Source organism: Pyrgilauda ruficollis, unplaced genomic scaffold (genome assembly GCF_017590135.1).
Source record: "Pyrgilauda ruficollis isolate IOZ18807 unplaced genomic scaffold, ASM1759013v1 scaffold2, whole genome shotgun sequence".
Lineage (NCBI taxonomy): Eukaryota > Metazoa > Chordata > Aves > Passeriformes > Passeridae > Pyrgilauda > Pyrgilauda ruficollis.
Genome location: NW_024519206.1, coordinates 17,468,046 through 17,495,806, shown reverse-complemented (window position 1 = coordinate 17,495,806; position 27,761 = coordinate 17,468,046). Strand labels below are relative to the sequence as shown.

Sequence of the window (27,761 nt, the reverse complement as noted above, 5' to 3'; positions counted from 1 at the left end):
ATACACTACTAACATTTGCATGCTAGCATCTGAGTATGATGAGATTTCCTACTTAAGGAAATCACCTACAGCATATTCTTTCCATAGTTATTTTTAACAAACAGTTAAATTTTGATAGTTTTGTGGTATCTAAAAGAAAAAAATACAGACAGGACATCCAAGAAAAACCTCACTACCAGAAAGAGGTTCTAAAACTGAGATGAGCTTGAGAAGTTACTTTCACTAATTCAGTCTCTACAGTTAGAAAATAGGGGGGGAAATCAGATTTCAGTCCTTTAGTATTTAGTCTAATGACATAAACCCATGACTATGATATCTTATGTAAGCACAAAAGGCCACTAGCACGGAAGAAGCTGAAGGTTCAAAGGATAAAGTAAAAATGGCTAACTACATGCTATCTGAACAATATATCATTTCACAAAAATAAACCAGCAAAATGCTTTTTGTTAATTTATTCTAAGAACTTTATTTATATGGCTACAGCACCTGTCACATTTTCAGCATGCATTAGTAAGGTACTAAACACTACACATCTATTTTAAGCTAAAGGATGAAAATCATAGGTCTTTTCTTTAACTGTTAAGAAAGATCATTGCACTAGGGTATGCTAACAAATTTATGTGTGAGAGCATCTGCCCTATGATATCATTCTTTCCATTTTTCACTCTACCTTCTTCCTTGCATGCATGGAAGTGCACACTGTGTGCACACCTCCAACAATTGGCACACAAACAAGGTGTAGCTAACATTTCTTCTCTGCTGGGTGTCTTTTCTTCAGGTATTCTCTACTTTTGAGCGATGTGCTATATTACTGCATCCTATGGACAGCCATCAATTCATACTCTGACAATCACAGCAGTGGAAGGCAGGTGGCAGATGTACCAGCAGTGAAGTCTGACAGATTAAATTTTGCAAATACAAACCTGCTAATCCTCAAATTCCCAAACTGATTTGAGATTAGTTACACAGCTAGAGACTACACCAAGAATTTCCATATGATCAGATCCTGTTCCCAAATTCCACTGCCTGAGTACAAAGAGGTAGAAGTACACAGAAAAAGGCCAAGAGCAGCCAAGGGCCATTTGAGATCTCAGGGAATATCTGACCTACAGATGTACAATGAAGAGTCTCAAAATGTTTTCCATTTATTCTTTGATCATGCCTACATCTATGACCACATTCTCATGTTAGCCAATAGTTAAGGAAGTCCCTGAAAGACATATTTGGCAGAAGTTACGAAGGGAATTAATTCCAAGAATGATGATAATTTACTTGTCTTTAGTCATGAATCAGAACTAATTCATGCAAGAAAGTTACAGCTGTCTTTGAAGACAATCAAGTCACACCAACTGGGTTGCTTTATCCTTCTCCTAAGATGAAATGCAGCCCTATAAAAGGAAAGGGAGATGATGGCACTCACCTTACATCCCTCACAAGCACTGACACCATAGTGATATCCAGATGACTTGTCTTGACAAACAAAACAGGGCTTGTAAACACGAGGGGGTGGAAGTGGTGAAGGAGGGCTCGGAACAAGTTCCTCAGAACTGGTGCTCTGAGTTTTAACTGCTACAAAAGAAAAAAAAAAAAAAGAATGATTCATAATAATTTTGAATAAATTACTATACATAATCATATTGTAAGTATCAAACCGGCCCATATCTTTCTTTCCATGATAAACATTAATTTGTCTTTCCTAGTAAAATTTAAAGGGAGGCAAGGCAAATAATGACACGACTACATCCCACAGCCTCAAGACTGTATTTTAAAGTACCCAATAATTTAGATGTAGGACATGAATCTTACCAGGCTCCCAAAAAGGACAACTTTGAGCTCCTGTTCTGGTTTTAGCTTATTGAATTGTATAGTGTCCATATGTGCAGGCTGGATATCAGCCTTTAAAGGGAAACTGTGATTGGTACCTAATATTGGGAGAGTTTTTTAATATCTTGCCTTTTTCTAGGTCAGCATGCAATTCTGACCTAGCAGGATAGCAGCACATATATATAAAGAGTGTGAGACCTGAAGTGAAAATTACCTAAACAAGTTGTCCTTTCTTTCTTTCATCTGTAAAACTAGCACAACCCAGCAACACTTCCTTACCTACCTTAGGACCTGTATATCAGGAAACCTTGCTGAGAAAAAGCAACTTATATATTATGACCCCCACATCCCTTTATTGCCTTAATATTTCTAGATGGTCATTTGTTTTGAGCCTGTTGAAAAGCCAGTAACCCCTTTCAGGGAAAGGACATGAAAACTCTACGATGCAAGATAAGACATGTGAACTACATCTTTCCAAAACATCTGCATTAGTTTTCTGTGATATGCTGTCATCATTCCTCACGTTTATTGTGGATGTGCAATACATTTTCATGTTTCACCTTGCCGTCTGCTGCTTCTCAGATAAATCCCTCTAACTTTTCAACAGATATACAGGAATGACAGGATCTGAGAACTCAGATCTAGCCAGAAATATTAGGCACTATCAGCAGAACTAAATCTCCAGAGTACTAACAGCAGGCCCTAAAGAATATTACTCAATGGAAAAATCTTAGACAAGATTTACTGTACATGATATTTTTCAGATTACAGTGATGATACATTTGTATTAAACTCATGATTCATTGTCAACCCATGTGTTGCTGAATTCACAGAGGGCATCACAGCACATGAGGCAACCTCTGATTACTCGTGAGAGAAGGGCCCCTTTCTGCCTTTTTTCCTTGGGTTAAGCTAGTATCAACTTCAAGGACAGACACTTTTTGAGAAGAAAATAAATGCTAGAGTAAAGTATTAAAGGCTCTGATCTAAGCAAGGAAATACCTTTGCAATTTATTTATATATCTAACGATAAGGAGGTTGTAAAAAAGCAGAAAACTAAAATAAGTAAAATAACATGGCTCCATAAATTGTGACATTAAGACAATGTCCACAACTATAGTCATCTGTTTCAGCATTAAATAAACTGAACTTGGCAAGCATCTATGTGATCCTACTGCACCAAGAAAATTTTAATGAAGCTTTTTCCTAATAAAAACTTATATGAGAATGATAATTTCTTTTCAACAGTAATTTTTGGTATTTAAGAGAGATAGAGAGTGCTCAGTTATTGATCTCTTCACAGCCATCCTGCTTGAATCAATAATCTATTAGTACTTCTAAATTAAAGTTAGATTCATCAAATGCCCTTGAGAAGTCCAAAACATTCCTTGCCTTATTTCATGCTCGTACATGAATTATGGTGGCTTCCAGTAAGTCTATGGAATGATAAAATTTTAGCTTTAAAACTCCAATACCAGCAGACAATGTGTCTTGTATTAGCTCATTCAACTCTCCTGGTCCACCTAAAAGGCAGTTTTTAGGCTCCCCATGAGAAAACAAGGTTGTGTCATTCAATAAAACAACTGCTCTCCTGCAATCTTTCTGTGATTTCAGTATGGGAAAGCAGCCCTTCAGAAATAATACTGATACACTTCTGTTTATTCATCAATTCATCCTAAACAAGCACCATCATCCAATAGTAGTGTTCCATCCACAAACAGTATTGTACACCAGAGAGGTCTGTCAAGCACTGTACAAACAACAGGAGCTTGTGATATCCAGAACAGATTATGCAACCAACTCAGTTCATAAATACACAACAGAGTCAGCAAGTGAAGTGTTGAAGGTACTGCTAGAGAATATTTTTCAGGACGATTTGAAAAGGTATACGATAAGGAAGGAGCCAATGGAAATCAGAAGATCCTCCCTAAAACACCCATATACATGTGCCACTAAAAGGACCTAATCTACTAAAAATAATACTTGCATTACCTGAATAACTGTTTAGAGAGTTTGTTTTCTTCGTTGGTAGGTTTGGGGTTTTTTTTGTGGGTGGGAGCTGTCAGGGGGGGGGCTTGTTGTGTATTTTTGTGTAATAAAACCCAGTTTGGGCACATTCACTTTTGATCACAGGCAAGGTGTGCAGTTTTCTGGAGAAGCTTGAACCTGGGTTCAAGCCATGCTTGACTCTTACTCCAGTTTCTGACTTACTATTCTTCCTTGGATTTAGCTTTTGTAATTCTTTATTTGAAAAAAGTATGCAGTGCCTGGGAAGAAGCCCTGCGTAGGCATCTGTAGCAACCCATGCTCAGCAGGTATAAAGTGTTATTTTTGCAACATGTTGATAGCTAATGAATGCATGACAGCAGAAGCTGCTTTCTTCTATGCATGTCTACACAAGCAAAAAGGAATGAAAGAAAGGATGGGGGGTGGACAGTTGACTTTTCCAGAAGAAGCATTTTTAAAGCAGTCCTACAACTTTAGGAAGAATTCAAGGGGGAAAAAAAAGAGGGGAAAAAAAAATGCAACTTCTTTCCATGCCCTGCTTTCTTGTCCTCTGGGATGTGACACTTCAGGAGCCCTACTCACCTGAGACAACAGAGCCTGGTGCTGTCACCCAACACCTGAATGCAGCTTAAGCACACAGGGACTCTCAAACAATCGGTCACTTCACAATTCCTAAGATGTCTGAAATTTTTCTAAAGGTTAGATAAAGTAGCAGATAAGATCTTTAAAAGCACAGCGTGCCTTCTGAGAGCTAATTTACTGCCAGCTAAACCGTGCTGACAGATGGAGAAGGTATTTTATTTTGAGACCAACAAGAAGCAGGCAGGCACTGCAAAATGCTTCATGTTCTCCTAGAAGCTTAGATTATTATGCTTGCATGTTAATGCACACTTTGGACAGTTGAGTTTTAAAAGAATAAGAAGTTGTAAAGCAAATGGCATTTCCTGGATAGCCTCAAGGGAATTTTGAATACTGAGCTCAGGGTCCCTGGTGGGAAGCCGCAATTTCAGCTAATTAGGGTGAATAGCAAAGTGTTGCATTTGGTCAAAACATTCTGTTAACCCTCATTTTTGTTGGCACCAACAAGAGTCTGGATTTTTTTTTTTTTATTTTTTTTTTTTTTTTTTTTTTTGGACCAAAAAAGTTTTGGTTTTTTTTTTTTTTTTTTTTTTTTTTTTTTTTTTTTTTTTTTTTTTTTTTTTTTTTTTTGTGAATTCACTGCAGGAGTGCAAGGCACTCAGCTCACATACATTAGGCAGAAAGTCAAAGGAAACGCCAAAGTTCAACTAAAGTACAAGTAATTAGAACCAGATTCTCTGCTGCTTGTATGTGTGCATTTCATTGTAGAAGTTATTTATAAGCCTCCAAACATTTGAAAAAATAACTATATACTGTAGATCATTTAATTTTTATGTCTCGTCTGGAAAAAAAAGTCTGCTTTTAATCATCTTCCAGGAAAGAGCCAGGAACTGGGAAAGTGGGTCTCAATTGTTTCAATACAAATTTCTCTCTTTCATGTGCCACATAAAACTGTACTATAAAATTAAATCCAAAATATCATTGACTTTGCCCCCCTCCATTTTTTTTTTTTTAATAAAAAACCTCTTTGAATTTGTCATGCTTAAATAGTTTGCATTGTTATGAGGGTTTGGGTTTTTTTAAACTCTTGTTTGGAAGACAGACAAGGGGAGAAGAAAAAAAAAATAGTGAGAGAGAAAGAAAACATTATCGTGGAGACTTGCCAGCCTTGACTTAGTAACCTGGCCATGACCCTCCAGCGAGTGTGTGTTTGACCCGGTCACACATGACTCTAGCTGCGTACTGTTGCTGGGTTATAAGTCCCAGATATTTTTACCATATATACAACAGGTGGGGATCACAGACAACAGAAAGAGGAAAACAAAGTCTCCCCTTGTGGGAAGACTACCATTTTCTCCCTCGCAAAGAAAAAAAGCACAAAGCAAAGATGTTGTGCTACTACTTCAGTACTGGCACTTGTTGTGCTGGATCTCGTTTTTCCCCCGGGGTGGACGCACGGAGGTGGAGTGGGCTGAGGGCAGGAGGACCGAGGAAAAGGCTCAGGGGAAGCCATGTGCAAATGTTAATCAACACAGAACAAATTACCACAGTCAAAAATCTTTCCTTATAGAGCTGGGTATGCATTGAAGTTCAAGAAGGAATACTTTTTATTACAAGTGAACACAACATACCTGGATTAAAACCTACAAAAACTGCAGGTTGAGATATTATTACCAGGATTTTCAGAAGCACCTAAGAAACTTTGTTTTCCATATTTGAGGGTTTCTTTTTTATTTATGGCTTTGTATCTGCACTCATCCGCCTTAAAGGTATGATGTTAAATATATTTATTCTATTTTAATTCTTGGTTACAATTTTTGAAGCATTAATTTTAATCAAGTCATGCATCTCTACCAGACTGACCTTAAAAAAAGGGTGGTATTCTGGAAGAAAGCCAAAGAAATCCTCTAAAGTCTACTGGCTTGCATTTAATCTGAAAAGGAGCATTCTACTTTCAACAGAGACATCAGAAGATGAAACTCCATGCCCTTGTTTCTTTTTGAGGGTGCCCAATCAAAAACGATCCTTTTCTGTTACTTTAAAAGCTAATAGACCATCTAACAGGCTTCCACAACATGCTGCTCAGGATTAATACAGTATGACTAAAATAACAACAGAACCAGAAAGAGGTAAAGGTTACAAAGCTCCGAAGCCCAGTCTGCAAGGACTGGACTAATGGACAAAACTGCGTGCAAGGTCACCTAAAAGGAGTCTCAGATCCAGGGCACTTTAAGGGCCATGCAAAGGGCACAGGCTGCTGCTGCCAAAACTATCTCAGACAAGGTGCAAGTCCCGATAGACGCAGCCGAGTTGGCAGGAGTTCTCTAAAGCTGAAGTTCTTTTGCTGCTACAACTCTTGTCAGCTAAAGAGTGATAGGGACAGCTGGCTTCTGTCCCAAAGCATCTGGGAGAAGAGGGGTCCTGCTGAACTCTGCCCTCGCCTCGGAGTACAATAAGCAGTGAAGCACACTCTCTGCTCTGATATCCTCACCCTAATGAAGTTCCAAGTACAAATTTAGCCACTGCTCCACTGCAGAGGCAGACATACCATCAGGACAGTATTTTCTTCCCCCACCCTTCTGCATCTCATGCATTTAGACAGTGCACTATTTTGGGCAGGGTCTCAGAATGTGCTGTACAGTAACTGGCGCTGTAGGACTTTCCAGTGATACTCCAATTCAAATAATGGTAATGATCATGATCCTGCCAAGTCAAAAGATATTTGAAAGAATGAACCCTGAAAGGCCTCTGCAGCCTTACTTGCAAAGCAGGTCCTTAGAGCGCTTTCATTTCAACTATTGAAGCATTTCAGTGTTAAAACACAGACTAAATTTGAAGTATGGTTCAAAAAAAAAAAAAGCTTCATATTCAACAAATGCCTTGCTGTGTATACACCAAGTTGTATTTGTCAACTGACAGGAAAAAAAAAGTGTTTACACTCATTTGTTGCATCTTCCCCAGTTTAGAACTAGGAGAGAGAGAACTGCATCATATTCCTTCATGCCTTTCATCAACAAAATTGCCAAGTTTCAATTGCAAATCTGTAATGTTAACCAGCGGAGTCATGTAACATAAGTCAGTGGAGTCAGTGGATACTGACCTTGGCCATACAACAGTATAGCCCTTTGAAACCTGTATTCATATCAGGTGATTAAGGCCAAGAAATAGTTTAGTATCCGACTACCAGCATAGCAGAGCTATCCAAATTTTTTTGCTCTAAGTCAGATGACAACAGCATCTATCTTCTGGTTATTTTTCTGTTCTACTCTCATAATATAATTTCTGTTACTTAGCAGCTAACTTCTTCACAGATTTTATTATTCCCCCAAATAATCTCTATCAGTTTCCCATTGCAGAGTAGAGATTCTTTGGTGACATACTTTTCTGTTATGACACGATTTGGCCTCTTTATCAATCCATTAGTTAAACATGGCAATTCAGTCACCTGACTTTATGCTGGCATTTAACAAGGCACTCCAGGAGCCCCACCTGCCAGCACATCTTCCAGAGTGACATTCCTGCACAGATTCCCTGAGTGACTCTCCTCAGGCTCTGCTGTCCCTGGCCACACAGCAACACCAGCACTGCTTCTGGTTCTGCCATGTTTAGCAGTGTAAAGATCCTTCTCTCTTCTTCTTATCTGATCTACAAGCATGGTCCCTGCCACTCCAGTACACGAATAATCCATGAGCATTCATATTTTTACCTTTGTAATACCTAAGTTAGATAAGGGAAGAGCTATTCTTACTTTACAGACAGGAAACAAAAGCACTGACAGTGAACGAGCTTTATTTGCTTGCATCATAAATTTCTAGAAAAATGCAAGCAGTACCCAACTGGGATTCTTTTTTTTTTTTTTTAGCTGTCTACAGCACTAAGCAGTGTCCTCAAAATAAAGCCTTACATGTCTTGCCCTAGGTTTCACACGGGATACATGACAAAGCAGGGAACTCTGTTAAGTCTGTGCTTGGCCCCTCTATTGCAGGGGCTCTGAAGCATCCCCAAGTCTGCATGTGCACCCCACTCACCTGCCCACTGTGAGACAGGACAGGGCTGGGTGCCTCCTGCCTCCAAGAGCCACTGCTGCTGCCAGCAGGGAACTCAGGAGAGATGATGAAACCTTGTCTTCATTTTCTGATCTCCACAGCCAGCTGAGAATCAGCTTTCTATAAGACTACCATCATATATACAATTACACAGGAATGCCCTAGCAGGAGAAGGACTTGCCTGAGAGAAATCCTGAATCCTGTCCTGAAGGCAGTAACTGTGCACTGCCAAAAACTCCTCTGCTCTTGACTTACTGTCCAAGCCTCATATATCATCAAGATGTTAAGTCTGAATCTAGCAGGTTAGTCTTATAAATTAAGTATGCTGACAAAGAGGAAATAACTAGTCATGCAGAGACCCTATGTATGACCTGAAAATCACCAACACACAATCAGGTATTTCTGAAAGAAAACACCCTAAAAAACCTTTGTCTGAAACTGCTGCATCTTTTTGCTGTGTCCCACAGGTACACAGGGGGAGCTGTCACTGCAACCACTTTTGGTACTTCTCCCAACAGAGCCACAACTTTTGTCAAATACATTCTCTACACATATATTTACTACAGTTAGCAGTAAAGGACAATGAGGAGCCTGCAGCGGCTCCATCGGTTTGCAATTTCTGGTTCTCAAGCACCAGCTCCACTAAACCCTGAGGTAGTATGTATAACTAACATCACCTTTTCAAAGAAAATTATACTGCTTTTCAGGCTGATTTTTTTTTTTTTAACAGTTATGTCAGCAAAGCAGTTCTACATTTGGGTTTATGTGTCCGTATAGCCAGAGAGATGTATTTACACCTGAGCAAACGTGGAAAGCAGAAAGCTTGTCAGGATTAATTATATCAGGGCCAAGAACTGCATCTGGTTATACCTGTGTTACTCTCAAGACAGCGAGACTTAATGACGTGCTAGTAACTGAGAACAGGAGCGTCTTTCGCTAAATAAATGGCCAGGCAGACACCATGAGTGAGCCAGGGTGAAAGCAAGAGTAGAGACAGCATGGCCGCAGGGTTTGGCAGGCAGAGTTTACAGGGCAGCAGCTCATCACTTTGTATTAGGAGCCTACCTTCAAAATGAAAAAGAAAACATGTTAAATGAAAAAAATAAATCGTATGGAAAACTGAAGAAAAACATCCGAAAGATGCTAGCTCTGTGGTTTTTTCAGGTCGGTGATTTTCTGCCTGTCCATTACCATGCAAAACCACATCAGTCTCAAGTGAAAATTCTGCATTACTGCAAAACTGAAAAATAGAATCTTCCTTAAAAAAAAAAAAATACATAATTGTGCCATCATCTGCATGAAGTTAGATTTTCCTTTGAAAATTAAATTTTCTTACAATTCACACCCTGGCTGCTTTATCTATGAATTGCTATGGTCAGATCTTTATGTGGAATAAAGTGGCATAGGCAAAGAAGAGACACAAATGTAGAGAAGGTGAGAACTCTGACCTCTTATTCTTTATGAAAAATAAGCCTACTTCTGTGGCCTATTGATACAAATGTGGTGTAACAAATTCAGTGCTTTCCCTACAGGATCAAAAATTTTAAGAAAAGGCCCACTGTAAGGAAAGAAACATTTAAAAATAAAAAGGGCCTGATTCTTTTTTTCAGCTATGCTTTATGGTGTTGCCACTCCACTAATTCCAAAAAAAGACTCTTGTAAACATAAATGGGAGAAAACCCAGATCCAGTATCTTCAGTAAGAAACGAAAATTGCAAGGGCGATTAAATAGTTGCCATAATCTCTACACACAACCAGATATTTTACTAAGTCATAAAGTCTCCATTTATAGTTATTAAATGTTTTATAGTGTTTTGAGGATTTTTATTTTTAAGTCTTTTCAAGCATTGAAACAGAATAATTCAGAGTATTATTCTAAAGGAATGATTTTATTCTTCAGAACTCACCTCCTATCCAAGCCAGTATTAGTTTTTGGTATTACTATGTCTGCCAAATAAATTTTTTATTTTCTGTATATTCAACATATCTTATTACACTCTTTATCATGACTTTTTGCTGTGGCTTGAATCCAGCAAGAAAAGGAGTGTTTTAATATCTTTAATCATGTAATACTATTACACAGTTGTTCAGTACCACATGGACAAAATAAAACTATTGTGCTCTCTTCAGAAATGCCATGAAACTGATTTGCTGTCTAATATTTTACATATCATTTAATTTCTCAAATTTTAGGACCATTAGTTCAGAACATTTTGATCTTAAAGCCTTTTGAAATCTTAAAATTAATAGAGTGACTCAACAAGAGCCAATTCAGTGATCAAAACTACTTCAAGTTAGTAGAGTAGCAGTTAAAATGCTTATCATTACAATTAATTTGTATTACAGCCACACTGCTGAATATCACTAATTGATTTATATACCCTCCTTTCTTTACCCATTTACAAGGGCAATTATGAACTCCATCACATATGTTTAAATGGGATACATTAGAACACTATCTAGAAACTAGACTGCTGAGCTTAAAATCCTTAAGAACAGGTAAGTTCTTCATTAATGGATATGTTATCAACTCACTACAAACGGCCTATAACCTTTTAAGGCAGCACAAGGTGCTAATATTTTATTTTTCATGGGCAGTTGGAGGTTGGCTCCAATGATGAGCTCCACCGCTATCTTTAATTGTTTTTAAAATTGCATATTATAGGCAGCAATAAACACAAATTAGTATTATACCATCCACAGCTTTCTGCAAGGCATGGTTTCTATAAACAAGTTAAAACGCATACATCTGTAAATAATAAGTCTAAGTATGCTGAATTTAATGAATAAGGGCACTAAAAGAAATTGAACAGTAGGGGTTCAGCAATTAGAGTAACTGCCCATTTTATTAAAAATGTATTGTTTCCAGCTTTCACTTTAGAAGGCTTTTATTGCTTTGCTAATTCTAAGTTTTGATTTCCTTTGAAAAGGATGTCTAATTCCTTTTTTTTTCTTTGACAGCTCCATCACACAGCACTCGCTTTTTTTACAAGGCAGTGGACAACTGTGAAGCTTTATATCTCCTTGCTCGGGATCTCACTCTCGGGCCCTCGCTGCTGACCTTTGTTTGGCATTATGCCACTCAGAGGTATGATTCCTTATCAAGTAAGGTTCCATGCCACAACGAAGCTGGGATGAAACCTGCTGAACCAGCACACCCCAGGCAGCCACCCTTCAGTCCTTTCCCAGAGGTTACCCACACTCTGGCAGAGTGGGGAGGGGAGGAGAACACTTCCAGCTTCCCAGCCATGCCCCTGCAACCCAGGGCCATTTGCTGAAGCTGGCACGGCTCAGGCCATGAAATGGAGCCATGAGTTTCCTGCTGCTGTTCAGCAGCAGCCTGCTGCAAGAGGACAGGGCAGTGTGTAGACTGGGAGGAGCAAAGGTAGCTTCTCCAACTAAGCAGATATCCCAGCACATGTCTCCCACACCCCAGCCTCACTGCAGCAAATCCCTGTGCTATCCTTGCTTGTACATGTATGTTTTACATCCATGTAGCTCACTTTCCAAGTGTTAAGATTATTCCTTACACTAGCCTAATTGCACCCACGTCGCTGCTCTGTGGGGGTATAATTAAAACAATCCATTATTTCCACTTAGACGTGACACAATAACAGGAAAAATATGGCTTTCATCACTTGAGCTTATCTGCAAATAGGACAGTCAGACCAAAACTTGACCTTTCTAACATCCTACAGCACATGTACACTTGCAACATCTGAGACCAAAACAGGGACATACTCTGTCCTCCTTCATCCCCTCAGCCTGCCAGACTAGGACAGTGCAGTACCAAGAGCAGCTCACCCCAACATTTCTGATGCTAATGCAAGTAATTACAGTTTATGAACATTTAAGAACTTTGTCACTATCTTTTGAGAGAACAAATGAAATATAGAGTTTACCAAGCTGTAATGTTCACCTGAGTGGAATTTCAGTATTTTTGAATTGAGTTAGTACCTGCCAGACTGAAAATGGTAACACAGTGGGGAAGGTAACATGAAAACTAAGACACTAACAAATTTCCTTTCCTTGTAATTCACAGCACTTGACATTGAGTTTATAAAATATTTTGATCTGGGTTTTTTTCTTTTACTTATAACTTTCCATCAGTGCAGCTAACATGGCAAACATCCCTCTGCCCCTCTCACAGCAGGTCGAGCAAAAGCTGAAATCTGGGAAGGAGCGCAGTGTCTCAGAGCCAACTGGTAGCAGTTCTCTTGATTGTGGCTCACAGCACACTTCCACATTCTGCCTAGAAGATCTAAGATCAATAAAATAAGACATTCACAAGAGCCTGGAGACAGGATCCGTGACTGGAGGGCACATTTCCCAATATTCTGTTTTCCTATTCTCTACCTGCAGTAGATTTTCCTATTAAACCATTGGAATGAGGAATGCTCATAATTTTACCTGTATATTGTCTGTCATTACTATTCTCACTCAGAAGTGAAAAAATATGCACACACTGTAGTTCAGGAAAACACATATGTGCTAACAGTATTTCCTAGTCACCTGGTCTTTCTTATTCAATACCTACCTTCAGCAGTGATTCTTTTTTTTCCCAGATAAGCTACTTACAACTGACTGCAATATCCCTGCCTTGCAAACAGGAAAAACGTCAGCCATACTTTATATAGAATATGACAAAAAGAAAGTACTTTGTTTCCAAAGAACTGAAAAAGCAACGTTCAGTCCCAGTAGCTGATGTCCCAAGAAACTTAAGGCAAAACATACTCTGAAAAAATGAAGTTGTTTTTCCCCTATGAGGTTAAAATCCAGAAGATGTCTGGTTACTGTGCTCTAATAATTTTAAAATGTCTATATTATCAATACCCAATACTACACTACAGATATAATTATGTTTCATAAAACATACCTTTCTGGGGGGGGGGGGGGGGAACCCCTTTTTCCGGCCGCCAGTAAAAACCCCCGGGGGGGGGGGGGGGGGGGGGGAAGCCCCTTTTCCTGCCATGTTTGAGAGATTTGGACCATAATTTTCTGAGAAATTAGACTAATATTTATAAATGCATTTCCAGTTGTCAGAGTTCATTCAATGCAATCTTCCCAAACTTTCTGAAGGACTGCTTTAGTGCCTCTGCCAATATCCAAAGGATTCTGAAGACACAGCAAAGTATTATTGCCAACACACCAAGGCTATTAAAACATGTAGATAGCTGTGAAACTGTCTGTAAGACTACCCATTTCACTTGAAGGTCCAGTAACCTCCAACCTGTGGCACTACTATTTCACCGAGCCACTGTGACAAGGCAGAGCAGCCATTTTAACAAATTAGTAAAATCAGCGGTGAAGGGTTGTTGGTTAGAAATCATTGCTTTTAATTTCTTAGTATTTGCACAAGTCTGACAACTGCACAGAGTTGCCCCAAACTGTAATATAAACTAGGCAAGCTTTCCACAGAGTGAGTTCAGTACGCTTTCCATTACTTCCCATTCTAAGGTCTGATCCTGTTTTGCTTTTCATTACACAGACTTGTCAGAAATTTTGGAAAGTCTTCTTAGTTCTTTTCCCACATTTTACTCACCAGACTCTGTCATCCAAAGAACATAAAACAAGTAATTTTTTAAAAAGTGTAACCTGTGAGCTCAAGGGATGCTCTCTGAGAGAACTCACTTCTGACCACTTTACCCTGGGACCAGACATTCCCAGTGGGACAGGGGCACATTTTGGGAAGCTCTCATACCACCCAGGAACAGGGAGACCCTGCTGTTTCATGGCACCCCCGGCATTTGCAAACCAGTTTGCCTGATCACTGGCTTCTATTGTTTCCTGAGATAAGCAGGGCCCCAGTGAACAATTAGAGCTTTCAATAAATAATCTGTAAGCACATTCATTTGATTTACTGTTATTTGATATAGCAGTTAGTTTCAATGGGGCAGTTACTATTGATCACTTAAAGTACTACAGACAAACATGAAACACTTCCAGAACTCCATGGATTATTACTCTTTATCTGCCACTCATCTGGGTTACTTGTAATGGTTGTGAAATTTAAAATCAATAACAACAATTAGTGTTTGTTATACTCTGAGGAATGAATCATGTGAAATATATTTTGTTACTAAAATGAAATGCTGAAGAGCTTGCAAACAGGAAAGACTCTAGTAAATAGCAAAACTCTAAAATAATTTCTTTTGGTATTAGAGTGTCCAGTAAAGGGGGTAAAGAAAATTAAAAGCAGGTATTTTAAATGCACACAGAAGTACACACACAATTTTAAAAAGGCATCAGTAAGACTTTCAAAGGAATAAAACTTTCAATGAAACTGGTGAGAAAGATGCACCCAAGTTTTCCTTAGAAAATTCCACTACAAGTCCTACAATTTCATACTCCTTGACGTCTACAGGAGTTTTGGGTTGTTAATAACGGAAACTGATTTTCAGGTATATAGGTTGAAAAACAACTTTCTTCAGAATTCTTATTAATTTATATAAATAAATTGTGAATCTAATTAAATGGATAGAAATACCAGTATTTTGAGATCTCTGCTAAAGTAGTAGTGCTACATAATTAAAATGCAAAACAATAAGAGAAATATTTTATCATTAACATGTAACCAGAGCTCTGTGTGAAATCATCCATTCAGAAGACTTGTTTTTCATCAATTATTTGTTATTTATCTGATGTAAATATAAGAAGGTCTAATTAAAATGTATGACTCCTTATACAGCTTCTTGTCATTAAGACCAATGAAAGCAAACTGAAGACCATAATGAAATAATTATGTTTGCCTTTAAGAATCCTCTTCAACAACACATGGTAGTACCACACTAAATTAAAACATCAGGAACTAAATTTCTCTTGCATCTATTTCCATTTTCACTAATTATACCCCCAAGCTTTCCAATAGACCAGGCCCAGAAATTCTTTTGAAGCAGAAACAGCCTAAGGAACAGCAACCTTTTCATAGTAATGGACTTTGAAGAAGAAACAAAGGTAAAGGAGCCCTGGAAGGATTAATATTTCAAATAGAGTTATCATGTGAAAATATGTGTTTATTTGAAAAATGGGGAAAAAATTGTTGATAAAAAGCCAAATATGTGTTCCAAGGAAACCAATACTCTGATTTAATCTCATTTGATTGCGTCATTCCTTCCTAACCTCTTTTTCTCAGAGTATTTTCTGGTTCTGCACAGAAATTCAAGTTAGCAAAAGCATAACAAACACAGTACTGCTGGGCAGTGCCAGTGTACCATGCTGCAACTGAGCTCTGCTTTCACATTTTGGTGAAGGTGAAAAATTGCAGTGCTCCTAATGGACTCCATTTCAGGGAGAAGGGAACAGCTATTTGCCCAAGTTGCCTCCAGTCATTCAGTGCATCCTAACACACAGCTCATGCTTTACCACAAAAGTCTTGCAGGACCTCACCAAAACACAGAGAAAGGAAAGGATTCGGATAAGGAAGAGGAAAAAAAAAAACCACAGGAGGATATGAGTCAGCTCTGACTTCTTGCAGGCAGCTGAAGGCTTCTTTTCAAAGCTTCAGGGAGATAATGGATCCTTCTTGGTGTGGTGTCAGAGAAGTGAATGTGGCAATAGTCGTAGAGCATAGAAAGATGAGCAGTTCACATACCTAACCTGCATAGCATGTGACTGTATGTGCAACTAGAAAAACACAGCTGAATGTGCTCTCCAAACGGAGAGAGGAAGGCAGAGGTTCACTAGGGGATGAAGACTTGGAAAAAGTAGCTTGCCCTGTTAGCTCCCTGATCAAAGACACTGAAAGACATAGGTGATTTGCCATTTGTTCTGCGTTTTACACCTTAGTGTTCAAAGTGTGGAGTGAAATCAGAAAGATCTTTACAAAGTCCAAGACTTTCCAGCTAACCTCTAAGCAGGATTTGACATATACCCTCACCCAGTAACTAATAAAATTTCTTCCTCAGCTGAATGAAAAGAGCTATGCTAACAACAAAACAATACTAAGGATTACTCTGCAAGATGAGGGGGAAAAGGAAAAACTTCCTCACACCAAAAGTTGAAAGGCAGTAGTATGAACAATGGCTTAAAACCAAAGAAAGAATGCCCAAGCTCAGAACCTGATCTTAACAATAAGAAAGTTCACCCATGTGTGGCATTTTAGCCAGTCCTTTCACTTGTGTCCTAAGCCCAAACCCACAGGCTGGTGGATCAGCAAGGATGGATCTCTGTGAAGGAGGGAAAGTTTGTAGAGAAGTTAGGACCTTTGATTAGAGCAACCCAGAGAGGAGTGCAAAATCCCGAGAGAGGTCAAGCTTTGGGGGGCACAGGCGTTTCCCTGCGCCTAAACCAAGGTCCTGGGGGAAGCATCTGCCTTGTAGATCCACAGTCCTTGCCCAGGGGGAGGTCTGGGTGTCAGGTATCGCCAGATGGCACTGTGACACAGTTTTCCAACTCCCTTTTCTTCATGAGAGAGTGAATGCTCAGTCTTGGAAAGACAGGCAACCCTGGTCTTGTGAGTTTTTGAGTAGAAGATGAGGAATTAAAGTAGCAGAGGAGCCTGTTCCCTGCCCTGGGCTTTGCCCACGGCCAGTCCCTGAGCAAAAGTGCTGGAGGCTCCGAGACGCCCCAAAGCCAGGGCACAGCTGTGCTGCACCTGAACACCTCTGTCCCAAATTGGTATTTGTGAACAAGTGAAGTACTTAAATCAGCTCAGATGATGTTACATTCACTTCTCATGCAAGAACCTAGAAATCCTCTTGGTATCAGTCACCAGCTGGCAGAGGAGTGATTCTGGAACAGGACTGGAAGATGAAGGAACTCTCATAGGAGATGAGATGCACACCTCTATATGATGTGCTGCTGTGTCATCAGCCAGCCTGGCAGAGAGGACCAGCAGAGTGGTTTAATGGCCACTTCAGGAATTACCTCAAGCTGCATTCAGATTAAAAAATAAATAAAATCACAGGATTCAAGAGACTTGTTGTGTTTTTTAACAGTGTTGGTGAGGTGGGGATTTTTTTGGTTTTTTTTTTTTTTTTTTTTTTTTTTTTTTTTTTTTTTTTTTTTGGGGGGGGGGTTGTGTTCTGGTTTTGGGGAAGCAGTAATTGAACAATTTCTTCCACTGCTTCTATCTTACAGGCACAAATGGCTTTCTATAATCAAAGCACCCACTGAAGAAAATCTGTGTTAAATCAAACCGTGCTTTTTGTCTCCAGTTGGTACAACACTGGTCAACCTCTTTGATTGTTCCACACCTCTGCTATGCATCTTTAAAAGAAGACTGATCCTTCTTTCTTTATGAGAAAAGATACTGGATGTCCATTAGCTGAACATCCAGCACAGTGACATGAACTTTTACTGCTATTTCCTAAAAGTACCAGTACAAAAATACACCGAAGGCTCACTCATACAACTACTCTGTCTCTGAAAGTCTTTTTAAAATTGAGGGTGGAGGGTTGAGTGCATTTAAGTGCTTCACTAGATAAGGCTGTAAAAGACAAAGACATCCTTAATTTGTCATTTTATTGTTCAAAGATCCTTGCTAAAAATACAATGTGAGCCTAGAGAAAAATATTATGGTTCAATGGAAAGAGATCGTCCAAACCATTAAAAGAAACTAAGCGGTGCTAAAAAAAATCTCTTTGTTGCAAGACATTTCTCTGCCTTTTTTCTTAGGGGATGCACTTAGAGGGTAAAATGTAAGTCACTGAAAGTGCATAAAACGGAAATCCTTCCAAACTACAGATGGACTCTAACATCATGTCCTTAGCGGTGAAGATCCAGAGCACTCTGAGAATTTATAAATACTCATTCAAGCTTTAACCTATTAAACCTATACAAGTGTAGCCTGTATGTGTATATTTAACTTACATAGTTTTATAATATTCAGTTTATATATGGCATAAGCAGGGGAAAGAAAAATCACCTTGTCCAAGGGGAACAGAAAGTATATTATATACTTTGTGTCTAGGATTCTTTAACACAGACTTGCTGGATTATATTTCCATCTCTCTTAACAAAAGTATTTGAAGAAGATTCAAGGCTCAAACAGAACACTAAAAGAAAGTGGGGTCAGTTATATAAGGGCTAGCACCAGTTTGTTAAAAGTTTTTTTTCCTACCCACTCCCAAATAAAGGGACAAAGAAGTGAACATTGTGGGAATGTGTTTCTAAACCACATGATATCCTTATCAGATTGTCATGTACAAGGGAGGTTCTCACACAGGGACCCCATGCTGGTGAGCTGACCTGTCACATGATGCAAGTTCTACACTCCTATTCAGATTACTAAAATGAGCTGAAGAAAGCTAGATTTCCCCTCCTCCCTCCCCCCCAAATAAGCAAAATGCACAGTGACCGAAGTCATATTAATTCGCTGCCACTGGGAAAGCAATCCTGAGCAGCTGCAAATAAGTGAGTATATGAGGAAGATAATCTAGCTATTAAAATCTATACCACAATTAATATCTGCTGAGCAGACATTATTGCAGAGAAGCAAAAAGAGAATCAGAGAAACCTGCGAGTCAGACAAAATACAAGGAAAAAAATTCAGTTGATTTGTAAAATTATGGAAAGAGAGTAATATATTTTTATAAGCAAGTCCTGCTTTGTCATATAAGCGTCTCTGTTTTCACTGTTGATGTCGTGAACACCGTCATTGAATTACTTTTTCATGTTTGGGGGAAGTGGAACAGTCCTGTAAACATTTTTAATATTAAATGAAGGTTTTAAATAGTATTTGATCATTCAAATATATGGCCTGCTTTAAAAAGTGCTGAGGGAGCTCCTAGATGCTCAGCATATTTGGAAATGAAGCCATGAAATGTGAATTTAGGATGCTAACTCTAGGCTACTGTTTCTGACATTCTTAACTTTTGAAACACATTTGCTCATGCAACGACAAATTAATTAAATCCCAGACCTTAGATTATTTTCAAAAAGACCATTTAAAATCCATGGTTTTGGATGCAAGTTGTTTACAGATTATAATTAGGAGGAACAGCTAAGATTACTGTGACCAAAAAACTGCACAGAATCATTTCCTCATTATATCAGTTGGTTTCTTTTATAACTGGAATATGGTTTTCATAAAAAGGTGGCAGCAGTAAGACATTACTCCTCATCTGCCTGCTAGAAAATCCAGTTTTGCTACCCTCCTGTCTATATTTTTCTTGAAGCACAGAGAAAATTATTATTCTGTTACTTTGGAATAGTTTTGAGCACTTTGCGGCTTGTTGTATTTTCATGGTTCCGTTTGGTTTGAAAGGGCTTGGATTTCAGCAAGAAGTGGCATGGGTCACAGTGCATGGGGACAGACTTCATGCACATGAGCAAAGGTCAAAATCAATCATAGCTTTGTATTTCCAGGCCTATTACTTTTGGCAGTTTACCCTGCCAGAAGGGGCTAAAATATTTGCCTCCCAAAAGGAGTAAACATCAATGGGGCGCAGGAATATAATCAGCTTCTCAACCACTCGGCAATGAGAACTGAGGGTAAAGGATTCTCCTCCTCGCTGCAGCCACCAAGCCATCTAAATGTTAGATGCAACATTTTCAGCAAAAAGTTGAAAGATTTCACAGCACAGTGACTTGAAAAGGACAATAGGCCTATTTAGGCAATTATATTATGCAGGCTTTGTTATTAGGCAGCCCTGCTCAGCCCCAGAAAGTCTGGATAATCAAAAGTGTCCAAGTACAGGAAGGGGAAAAGTACAACCCCACCCTCCCGCACAGCCGCTGCCAGGACCTCTGGATTTGAAGGGTAAAGTCTATTTACCGAAGTTCCTTGGCCATTTTATACATCAACTGATATCCTTCCTCATGGGGCTGTGTGCTACAGCCTAGCAAAGCTCTGGAAAGCCCTCTGAAACCACAACTAATTTGGCCCCAGCCGCCCGCCCCTGTAAATTCAGTGCTCAGAAGCTGCTGCCAGCCCCCCAGGCAGGAGAGGGATGTTCCCCCCCGGCTCGCACGCATACCAGGGCCGGTCCCCACGGCCAAACAGATCTGGAAACTCATCACAGCTGTGCTCTGCTTTTGAGGTCTCAATAGGACGGGGCATAGCGTGGCCGACCGCGGCAGACAGCAGTCCTTCCGAGCACAATGTCCCTTTCACAGCCCCGCTCCCAAATCTAAATGCTGGCTGTGTAACACAGCCGCACTTCATCGGCTGCGTAAAGGGCGGTATATAAATTAGACCTGAGCAAAACCAGTCACTTGGCGTGTTTCGGGGAGGTGGGACCGTAATCCGCCGAGCAGGGCGCCTCGCTCCCCCGAGCAAAGCCCCTCGGCTTGGCCGGGCTGCGGGGCTGGCGTGACGCACACATGGTTAACAAAAACCGCTCAGCAGTAAGCAGGGATTTAACTGGATGTGAGGATGACTAACTTCGCTGTCTGAAACACTATCTCCCTCTTTCAACTCCTTAACTTCACCGTAACCCTCTTCAAGGCATCGCCTCAGAAGCCTGGCTTTGTTCTGACAAGTTGCACCTTTGCTGCACAGACTCATTAGGCAAGCAGGGAGTGACCCAAAGATACATTGCTTTTCCTCCAAGCTTATCCCACCCTGGCTTCACCAGTGAAAGCCTCTCATCATTTTTGTCTGCAGGAGTTTTTGACAGTGGTGCGTGTCCATTAGGGTTTTCCTGTGCCAGCAGCCGAATCAGACTAACTGCAGTCCACGTAGAGAATAGTTTTCCCCTTTCAGTTATTTTGGAAGAAAAATACCCCCACACAATTTTTTTAAATTAAGTGGATCAGAAACAAACATTTTTTCATTACATATTTCAGAGCATTAAGCTAGACAAATAAAAATTTAAACAAAGACTCTATCCCTAAGCAAATCAGTCCTAGCCATTTAGCTGTAAAGTTTATAGATGAACTTCAAAGAAAATAACCTGGTTCAAACAGATCTTGCCTTCTGGGCACTAGCAAACACACCTGCAGCAATTTGATACTTGGGAATGTAGATTACAAATCCTTCACTTCAAAATGTTTGTTTTTTAATTCAGAAAGATGAAAGAAAATAAAGTAGTGAGCTTTTTTTTTTTTTTTTTTTTTTTTTTTTTTTTTTTTTTTTTTTTTGTGGAACACAGATGTTTCCAGTGCTTGCAGGGAATGGGAACCTAACCCAAACATCGCAATAATCCAGAATTTTGAAGGAAAATGCATGCTTTTGGGAGTCCCATCTTCAGGAACTTTCTGAAAGTTAATACCCGCTAGCTCCTCTCCAGGCAAACACTTCCTACCAAACTGAAATAAGAACTGTATACATATATATATATATATGTGAGCCTCTACATCCCAGCGTGTTCTGCTGCCATGTCCATAACTTTTGACTTCATCATAATTTTTTACACTTCTAACTCTATGGCAATGCAGTAGGCAGTAGTCATCCACTTGATATAATTAGCTGAAACACTACATAATGCCAAATAAACTTACTCTTGTTTTGGGCCTGCTCATTTGTTTTTTTTTTTTTGCCTGTTTAATTAATGGAGACTAATGAAGACTTTTTTATATAGGCTTTTCCAAGGTCAGATCTCCATTCTTTGCAGCTTCTCTCTCAGGATCTGTCCTGTACCCACTTCCACAATATTTAGTTAGCTCATGTTTCACCAAAAGTTATTGGTTTTCTCTCAGTATTTTCGGTCACTGCACTATGAGGGAGCAGAATATTCTAATTTACTTAAGAAACTATAAATTACTCATTCTTGCAATCTTAATTCTTTTGTCCTCTTAAGAACTATCCTCGTCTAATTTAATTATACCAATCTGATTTTTATCTTACAACAAAAGGCGTGAGAACGAATTACGATAAAAAGTGCAGTTGGTTCTAGTCTCATTTCTGAGTCTACGATTTTGTTTGCAAACAAATAATCTTATTTTAAATCTACAACAATATAACTAGAATCACATAAAGCATAAACTCATATAAGTGCAAAGTCAGGGGGGTTTTTTGTATTCTTGTAACACACCGTGCAATACGCAGTGGGTAACAGTTGCGTTGCAAACCCAGGGCAGGTTTTTCCTCCCACAGGGGAGAGAAAAAAAAATACCACACAAGTTAAGGTCATGTTAGGGTTGTGTCTTATCCTCTATTTTTACTTTGCAGACCCTCGTGGACTAGAAAATTCATGAATCTGCAGGAGTGCACTAGCTTAGTGAATTGTAACAGGATTAATGTACGGAAGATGTGCTGAAGTTGGAGACCTACAGCATTCTGCCCCAAACCCTGCAATGGCCAATTTTGCCAGCACTTCAGTTGAAACCCTGATGCTGTCTGGGATTGTTACTGGCCTGCTCTGAGTTTGCACTACCCATGTACTATTCCCTCAACAACCATTTACCTTTTACTCTACAATCACATCTCTATCAAAGCAATATTTCTAAGGCCTAAGGCAATGGCTGCAGGTGTACTGGCTTGGATTTATTTTTTTTGCAGAGCCAAAAATTAAACAACAAATTAGACCAAAAAAACCCTATCACACTTCTAACAATTACCAAATTTGATTATTATTACATTACATCAAATCACAGAGGTCTTCGTAAAAATGGAGAATGAGGAAATGCTAAAGTTAGAATTGAACATGGCTATCTTTGTATTTATAAGCACTGGAGCAACCTTTAAACTATTAAAAGCTTTCTGGACCACAAAATTTCTAGTTCTGTCACATTTCCACAAGATGCAAGACAAAAATCTTAACCTTTGCGAGAATTTTAGTATTTCATAATCCATTTATATATTTACTCATGCATAAACTGCTTACACTTTCTTCAAAACTGAAAACAAAATTTGCTCTAAGGTTTCAAACAGAAATCCTAATTTGGACTCCAACTAAATTGTTTTTCCACATTTCTATACCATTAACTTTCACAGTTCAAATTATAGCCACTGTACTATGATTCATATTTCGACTCGATTTCAAATTCCCATGAAGTGAAGATTAATCCTACTGCTTACGAAGTTACAAGACTGGATTCCTGAATGCATTTTCCTATATTTTTATTTACTCCTGTTAATATGAGTTTCTTTGATTAGCTAAACTTTCCTGTTATCAACACTTGTCTCTTATCACAGGCCCTAGGCAAATGACATATTTACCACTCATTCCATTCTGATAAGGGTAATCCTGTGTTTAACTTGCCCAAGAACAAACACCATATATTTTGTTTTTAAGAATCCTGCTTCTAGGTATTAACAACATACAAGAGAAAGAGCAGGACATTTTAAAGCCAGGAGTTATTTAAAGAATATTTTGCAAGTGTAAGCTTTTAACAACAGTATATATGCCTTCTACTCCAGGAAAGTTTATTTAATTCCAAGTTTCCGCAATATCACCACTGAAGTTATACTAAAGTTTAAACCATGAAAGGAGGAAAACGCATTTTTAATAAAACATCTGGTTTGGATTTTTGTTTTTGCTAACTGAAGCTCTCCTATAGCTAGTAACACTATTTTGCAGTAAAAGCTTTGTTTCATATTTTGCTTGAAGCATTTTGAAAACAGTGGGAAAAAAATAAATATCCCATGCTGAACTTTGCAGTCTCCTTTTAATTGTAAAAACATCAAAACATTTGCAGTGTTGTAGGCCGCTAGTCACTGATTTTTACAATTCTGTTTTCATTACTCAACCCACACAAATGTCATATGGTGTCTGAAAACTTTTGAGCCGAGTAAAACACACTATTTCACCAAACACTCTTAAATTTATTTTTCAATTACCTACTCCACCCCTTTGAAATGTCGAAGGGAGAACTCTTCTAATTCCTAGTTAACTTTTTAACATACCGCAAAACAGAAATTTCCAACAGCATTATACAGTTAATGGTGTACTGAAGTGTTCGAGAGCGTGCTAAAAACATTTTGATAGATAGCCAAGTCATTTATCTAAATCACTGTCAGAGCAGCGAAGCATCCTGCAAGCTTTTAAGCATAGTATAAGGTGATGTTTTCTGGCACTTTTTGTCATTTCTCAAACTTGAAACTGGGGTGTTAAATACTGCTATTGTTTATCATCTATATATTTCAGCAACAAATCAAGACCCTATAACATAGTAACACATTTTCAGAAGTGTCCCACCACTAACTCTCACTCCTCTGTTAACAGTGCATCGCTGTCTGAATCTCAAGGTATAGAAATAATTGATGGTTAAACTCAAAGGGTGTTCACAGTAAGTAGTTTTCTAGCAAAACAGCAACTTCTTAGAGCAACAAAGTGAAGAAGAAAGGTGGCAGCAAGGTCAGTACAAAGAAATATTGCCTTTTCTTCGGAAACTTATAACTACTGTCTGATTTTTGGAACGACAACCTACCCACTGCAATTACACATCTTTGCAAGAACTGTAGAGATCAACATTTTAATTGCTTGGCTGCTCTGCTAAAATGCACTTCAAGACAACATGTATCCTGATTAGCAAATGTGCTACAAAATTAGATTAAGGAGGGGGGGGGGGGAAAAGCTACCACAGAGATGTTATGTAAATTTGTCTTTCACCGGTTGGAGTTTTGCAAGTATTTGCTGTATTACATTACGATTTTATGTGTTCCTGTTTGGCTCCACAACTGTTGTTAGGATCAATATGCCACATGAGAAGGGATAAACAGAAAGAAGTCCGGTGCTTCTTTCCTCTTTCCTCTCTTGCCAAAAGGAGAAAAAAATAGCTTGCAAACCACATTTTGCACAAAAACTCACCCCACCCCTCATTACCTCTGCACTTAATTACCGGTCTTTCTTTTTTAAATACATGCAAGTAAATAAATTAAATAAATAACAACAACAACAATTATAATAATAGTAATTGCTTTAAAGTGGAAAAATAACAGTTGGGACCTACATTGAGCACTGTGCCGGTGTTGCCACTCTGTTTGTGCCAATCCACTGAAGCATGCTTTGAGAGCCTTCTCCTGGAGCATGCAGGAAGACGGACTCGCAGTGTAGAAATCCAGCATCTGAGCAGGGCTCACTGCTAGAACGTCCATACAGTCAAACATGATTCCCCCTGCACAGAATGCCTGCAAAAGTGCTTTCCTCTAGGTGTGGAGGAAAATGGCACATAAAAGTACACCCAACTCCATCAAACTCTGCCCCTTTTTTGGCACGTAGGCTGTTGGTCTTTTTCCCAGACCAGAATCATGAATTATGACAGACAACACAGCTAAAAGCCTGTAATTGATCCAAATGATCATTTACCATTTTCCAGGCTGCCCAGCCAATCCAGCAAGATGGGGGGATGCGAGCCGCATTCCAAGTTTTAGCTACCATCAATTTCCCCCCAAAATTTCTTGAGAGTCAGTCCAGCTCCTGAGGCGCTCGCCGGGTGTGTGCTGCGTCCCACGCCGTGCCAATCGCCCACCTCCCCGGGATAAAACAGCTCCGGTGGAGGCTCGGGATCCCCCTCGGCCGTGAATAGATGCTTCTGCCTCTGAACAGCTCACTTCCTACTACTTGTGTCACAGGGAATGAAAGATTGAATTGCCTAATATATGCGAGTGAACTTTCCGTGAACCCTTCCCAGGCTGCTAACCTTCAAATGACCCAAGCGGTCTGACATCACCAGCTCCCAGGATTCTCACACGCCTTCACAACTCCCAGCAGCCCTGCAAAAAAGCCAGGCAGGCGGGCGGGCAGGCAAAGGCGAGCCCCAGCCCTGCCGGAGTCGCCCCGCGGCCGCCGAGCGGGCGGGTGCGGACGGGGAGCGCAACTTACAAAAAGATCCAAAATAATAAAGTAATTTAAAAATAAAATTAAAAAAAAAATCCAAACACAGCAACGAGGAGGAGGGGAAGGGGTGGGAAGTAAAAAAGCGGCGTTTTCAGCGGTTGCAGGGAACGGAGAATTTGAAAATTCCAGCCCAATATGCTGAAAGTTCTGTGCCCCCCTCCCTCACACACACACACACACACACACACACACACACACACATTCCTTTCCTCCCCGGAGAGGCCGCGAGCGAGGCGCAGGCGCTGCCGCTGTTCCAGAGCCAGGGGCACGGGCTTCGCCCCAGCTGCTGGGCTGGCGGGCTGGGCTTGGGAGCAGCCTGATCCCGGCTCTGCCCCGGCACACGCCAGCGGGGACCCCGCTCAATACCACTCGCAGGGAGACTGCGGCCGGTGCCAGCCCCGCTGCCAGCGGGGAATCGCAGGGGCCTGTCCCTCCTGGGCGGGGGGCGATCAGGCCCCATCTCTCCGCACCATCCATCCCTCACCCCGGCTCCCAAGCCACCCAGCGCTCCCTGGCTTCCCCGATGGGTCAGATTTGGCATTGCCCGCGTGGGTCTGTCCCCACGATTGAGCCCAGGGCAGGAAGCAGCCACGTATCTCCTCCTCTCCCTCCCCAGCCCCGCCGCCGCCGGGTCCTGCCTGTCTCTGATTAGCAGAGAGGGGCTGGGGCCGCTCGGGTAGCCCCGGAGGGGCTGTATCGGCTTTCAGAGGGCTAATGAGCCCCAGCTCCCCGGGAGGGGAGAAAGGCCACGTGCTAATCCACGGGGAACTGGACCCAGCCCATGGTGCTGAGCGGGGAGACCTCCCTGGGGCAGGCGGCCCCGGCCAAGCCCTCACAGCCGCTCTGAAGGCAAGGGGCTGTTCCCAGCCACTACCGTCTGTGCTAAACCACGCCGCCGACAGCCCTCCCTCATGGCCGGTCTAGGTGTCAAAGGCTTCCCAGGGCTGTGGCCATGATGCCACAGCCAGAACTGTGCGGGCCCACCACTCGCGTGAAGCCAGCTGAGATCTCGCTGCTTTTTAGGTAGGTGACTACCTTCTCCAAAATCTTGCTCACCGAGAAAGACTCCATGGAGGCTTCTACCAGTTCTTATTCCTATGGACAATTTAAAAATTAAAAACAACAGCCTGGAAACACTCCCTCCACCCCAGTGGGAAGGACATGAGCTCAATAGCCACATGCATGCTTTAATTTTAAATGAATAAGCCAAGCCACCTCAGCCCCAGCAGTGAGCATCATCCACGAGCCAGGCACACAGGAGCCTTGCTTCCCTGCTCCAAAGCAAGCTCAGGTGCAGAAACTAGAAAATAAACACTTGATTTCTTGCAAAGCCCTAGATAGGAGTCGGGCAGAGAGGGGCACACTGAGCAGGCATGGCACACCACTGGCGACCGTAAAGAAATGCTGGAGAGAGACTCACCCTGGGACCTGCGCAGCCACTTTAATGGATGTGGTGTCCCCTCTCCACAAAAAGTCCTTTGATGAACCGAAAGCTCTCTGACAATGCCTGCAGATTGTATTAACAAAACTTTTCACACAGATTCAAGAATTTACAAAAAAACCCCAAACCACAAAACAAATCCCCCACACAGCACAAGCACTTGTTCCCTGAAACTGATATACCCACATTGAAAACCAGCGG

General features: G+C 40.5%; 1 protein-coding gene across 2 annotated transcripts in view; it reads right to left on the bottom strand.

Annotated features, from left to right (window-relative positions):
• The window catches only part of RARB (retinoic acid receptor beta), a 90,351-nt gene extending 64,420 nt beyond the window's left edge, over window positions 1-25,931 (bottom strand). The window contains exons 1-2 of one of the 2 annotated variants that reach the window (XM_041466171.1): window positions 25,233-25,931; window positions 1,421-1,569 (exon numbers count right to left, since the gene is read on the bottom strand). In XM_041466171.1, the coding sequence (XP_041322105.1) occupies window positions 1,421-1,569; window positions 25,233-25,389 (306 nt within the window). In that variant the 5' untranslated portion in view covers window positions 25,390-25,931. The remainder of the gene's footprint in view (window positions 1-1,420; window positions 1,570-25,232) is intronic. The other variant, XM_041466172.1, reaches the window with a different exon arrangement.
• Between the last annotated feature and the right edge of the window lie 1,830 nt (window positions 25,932-27,761).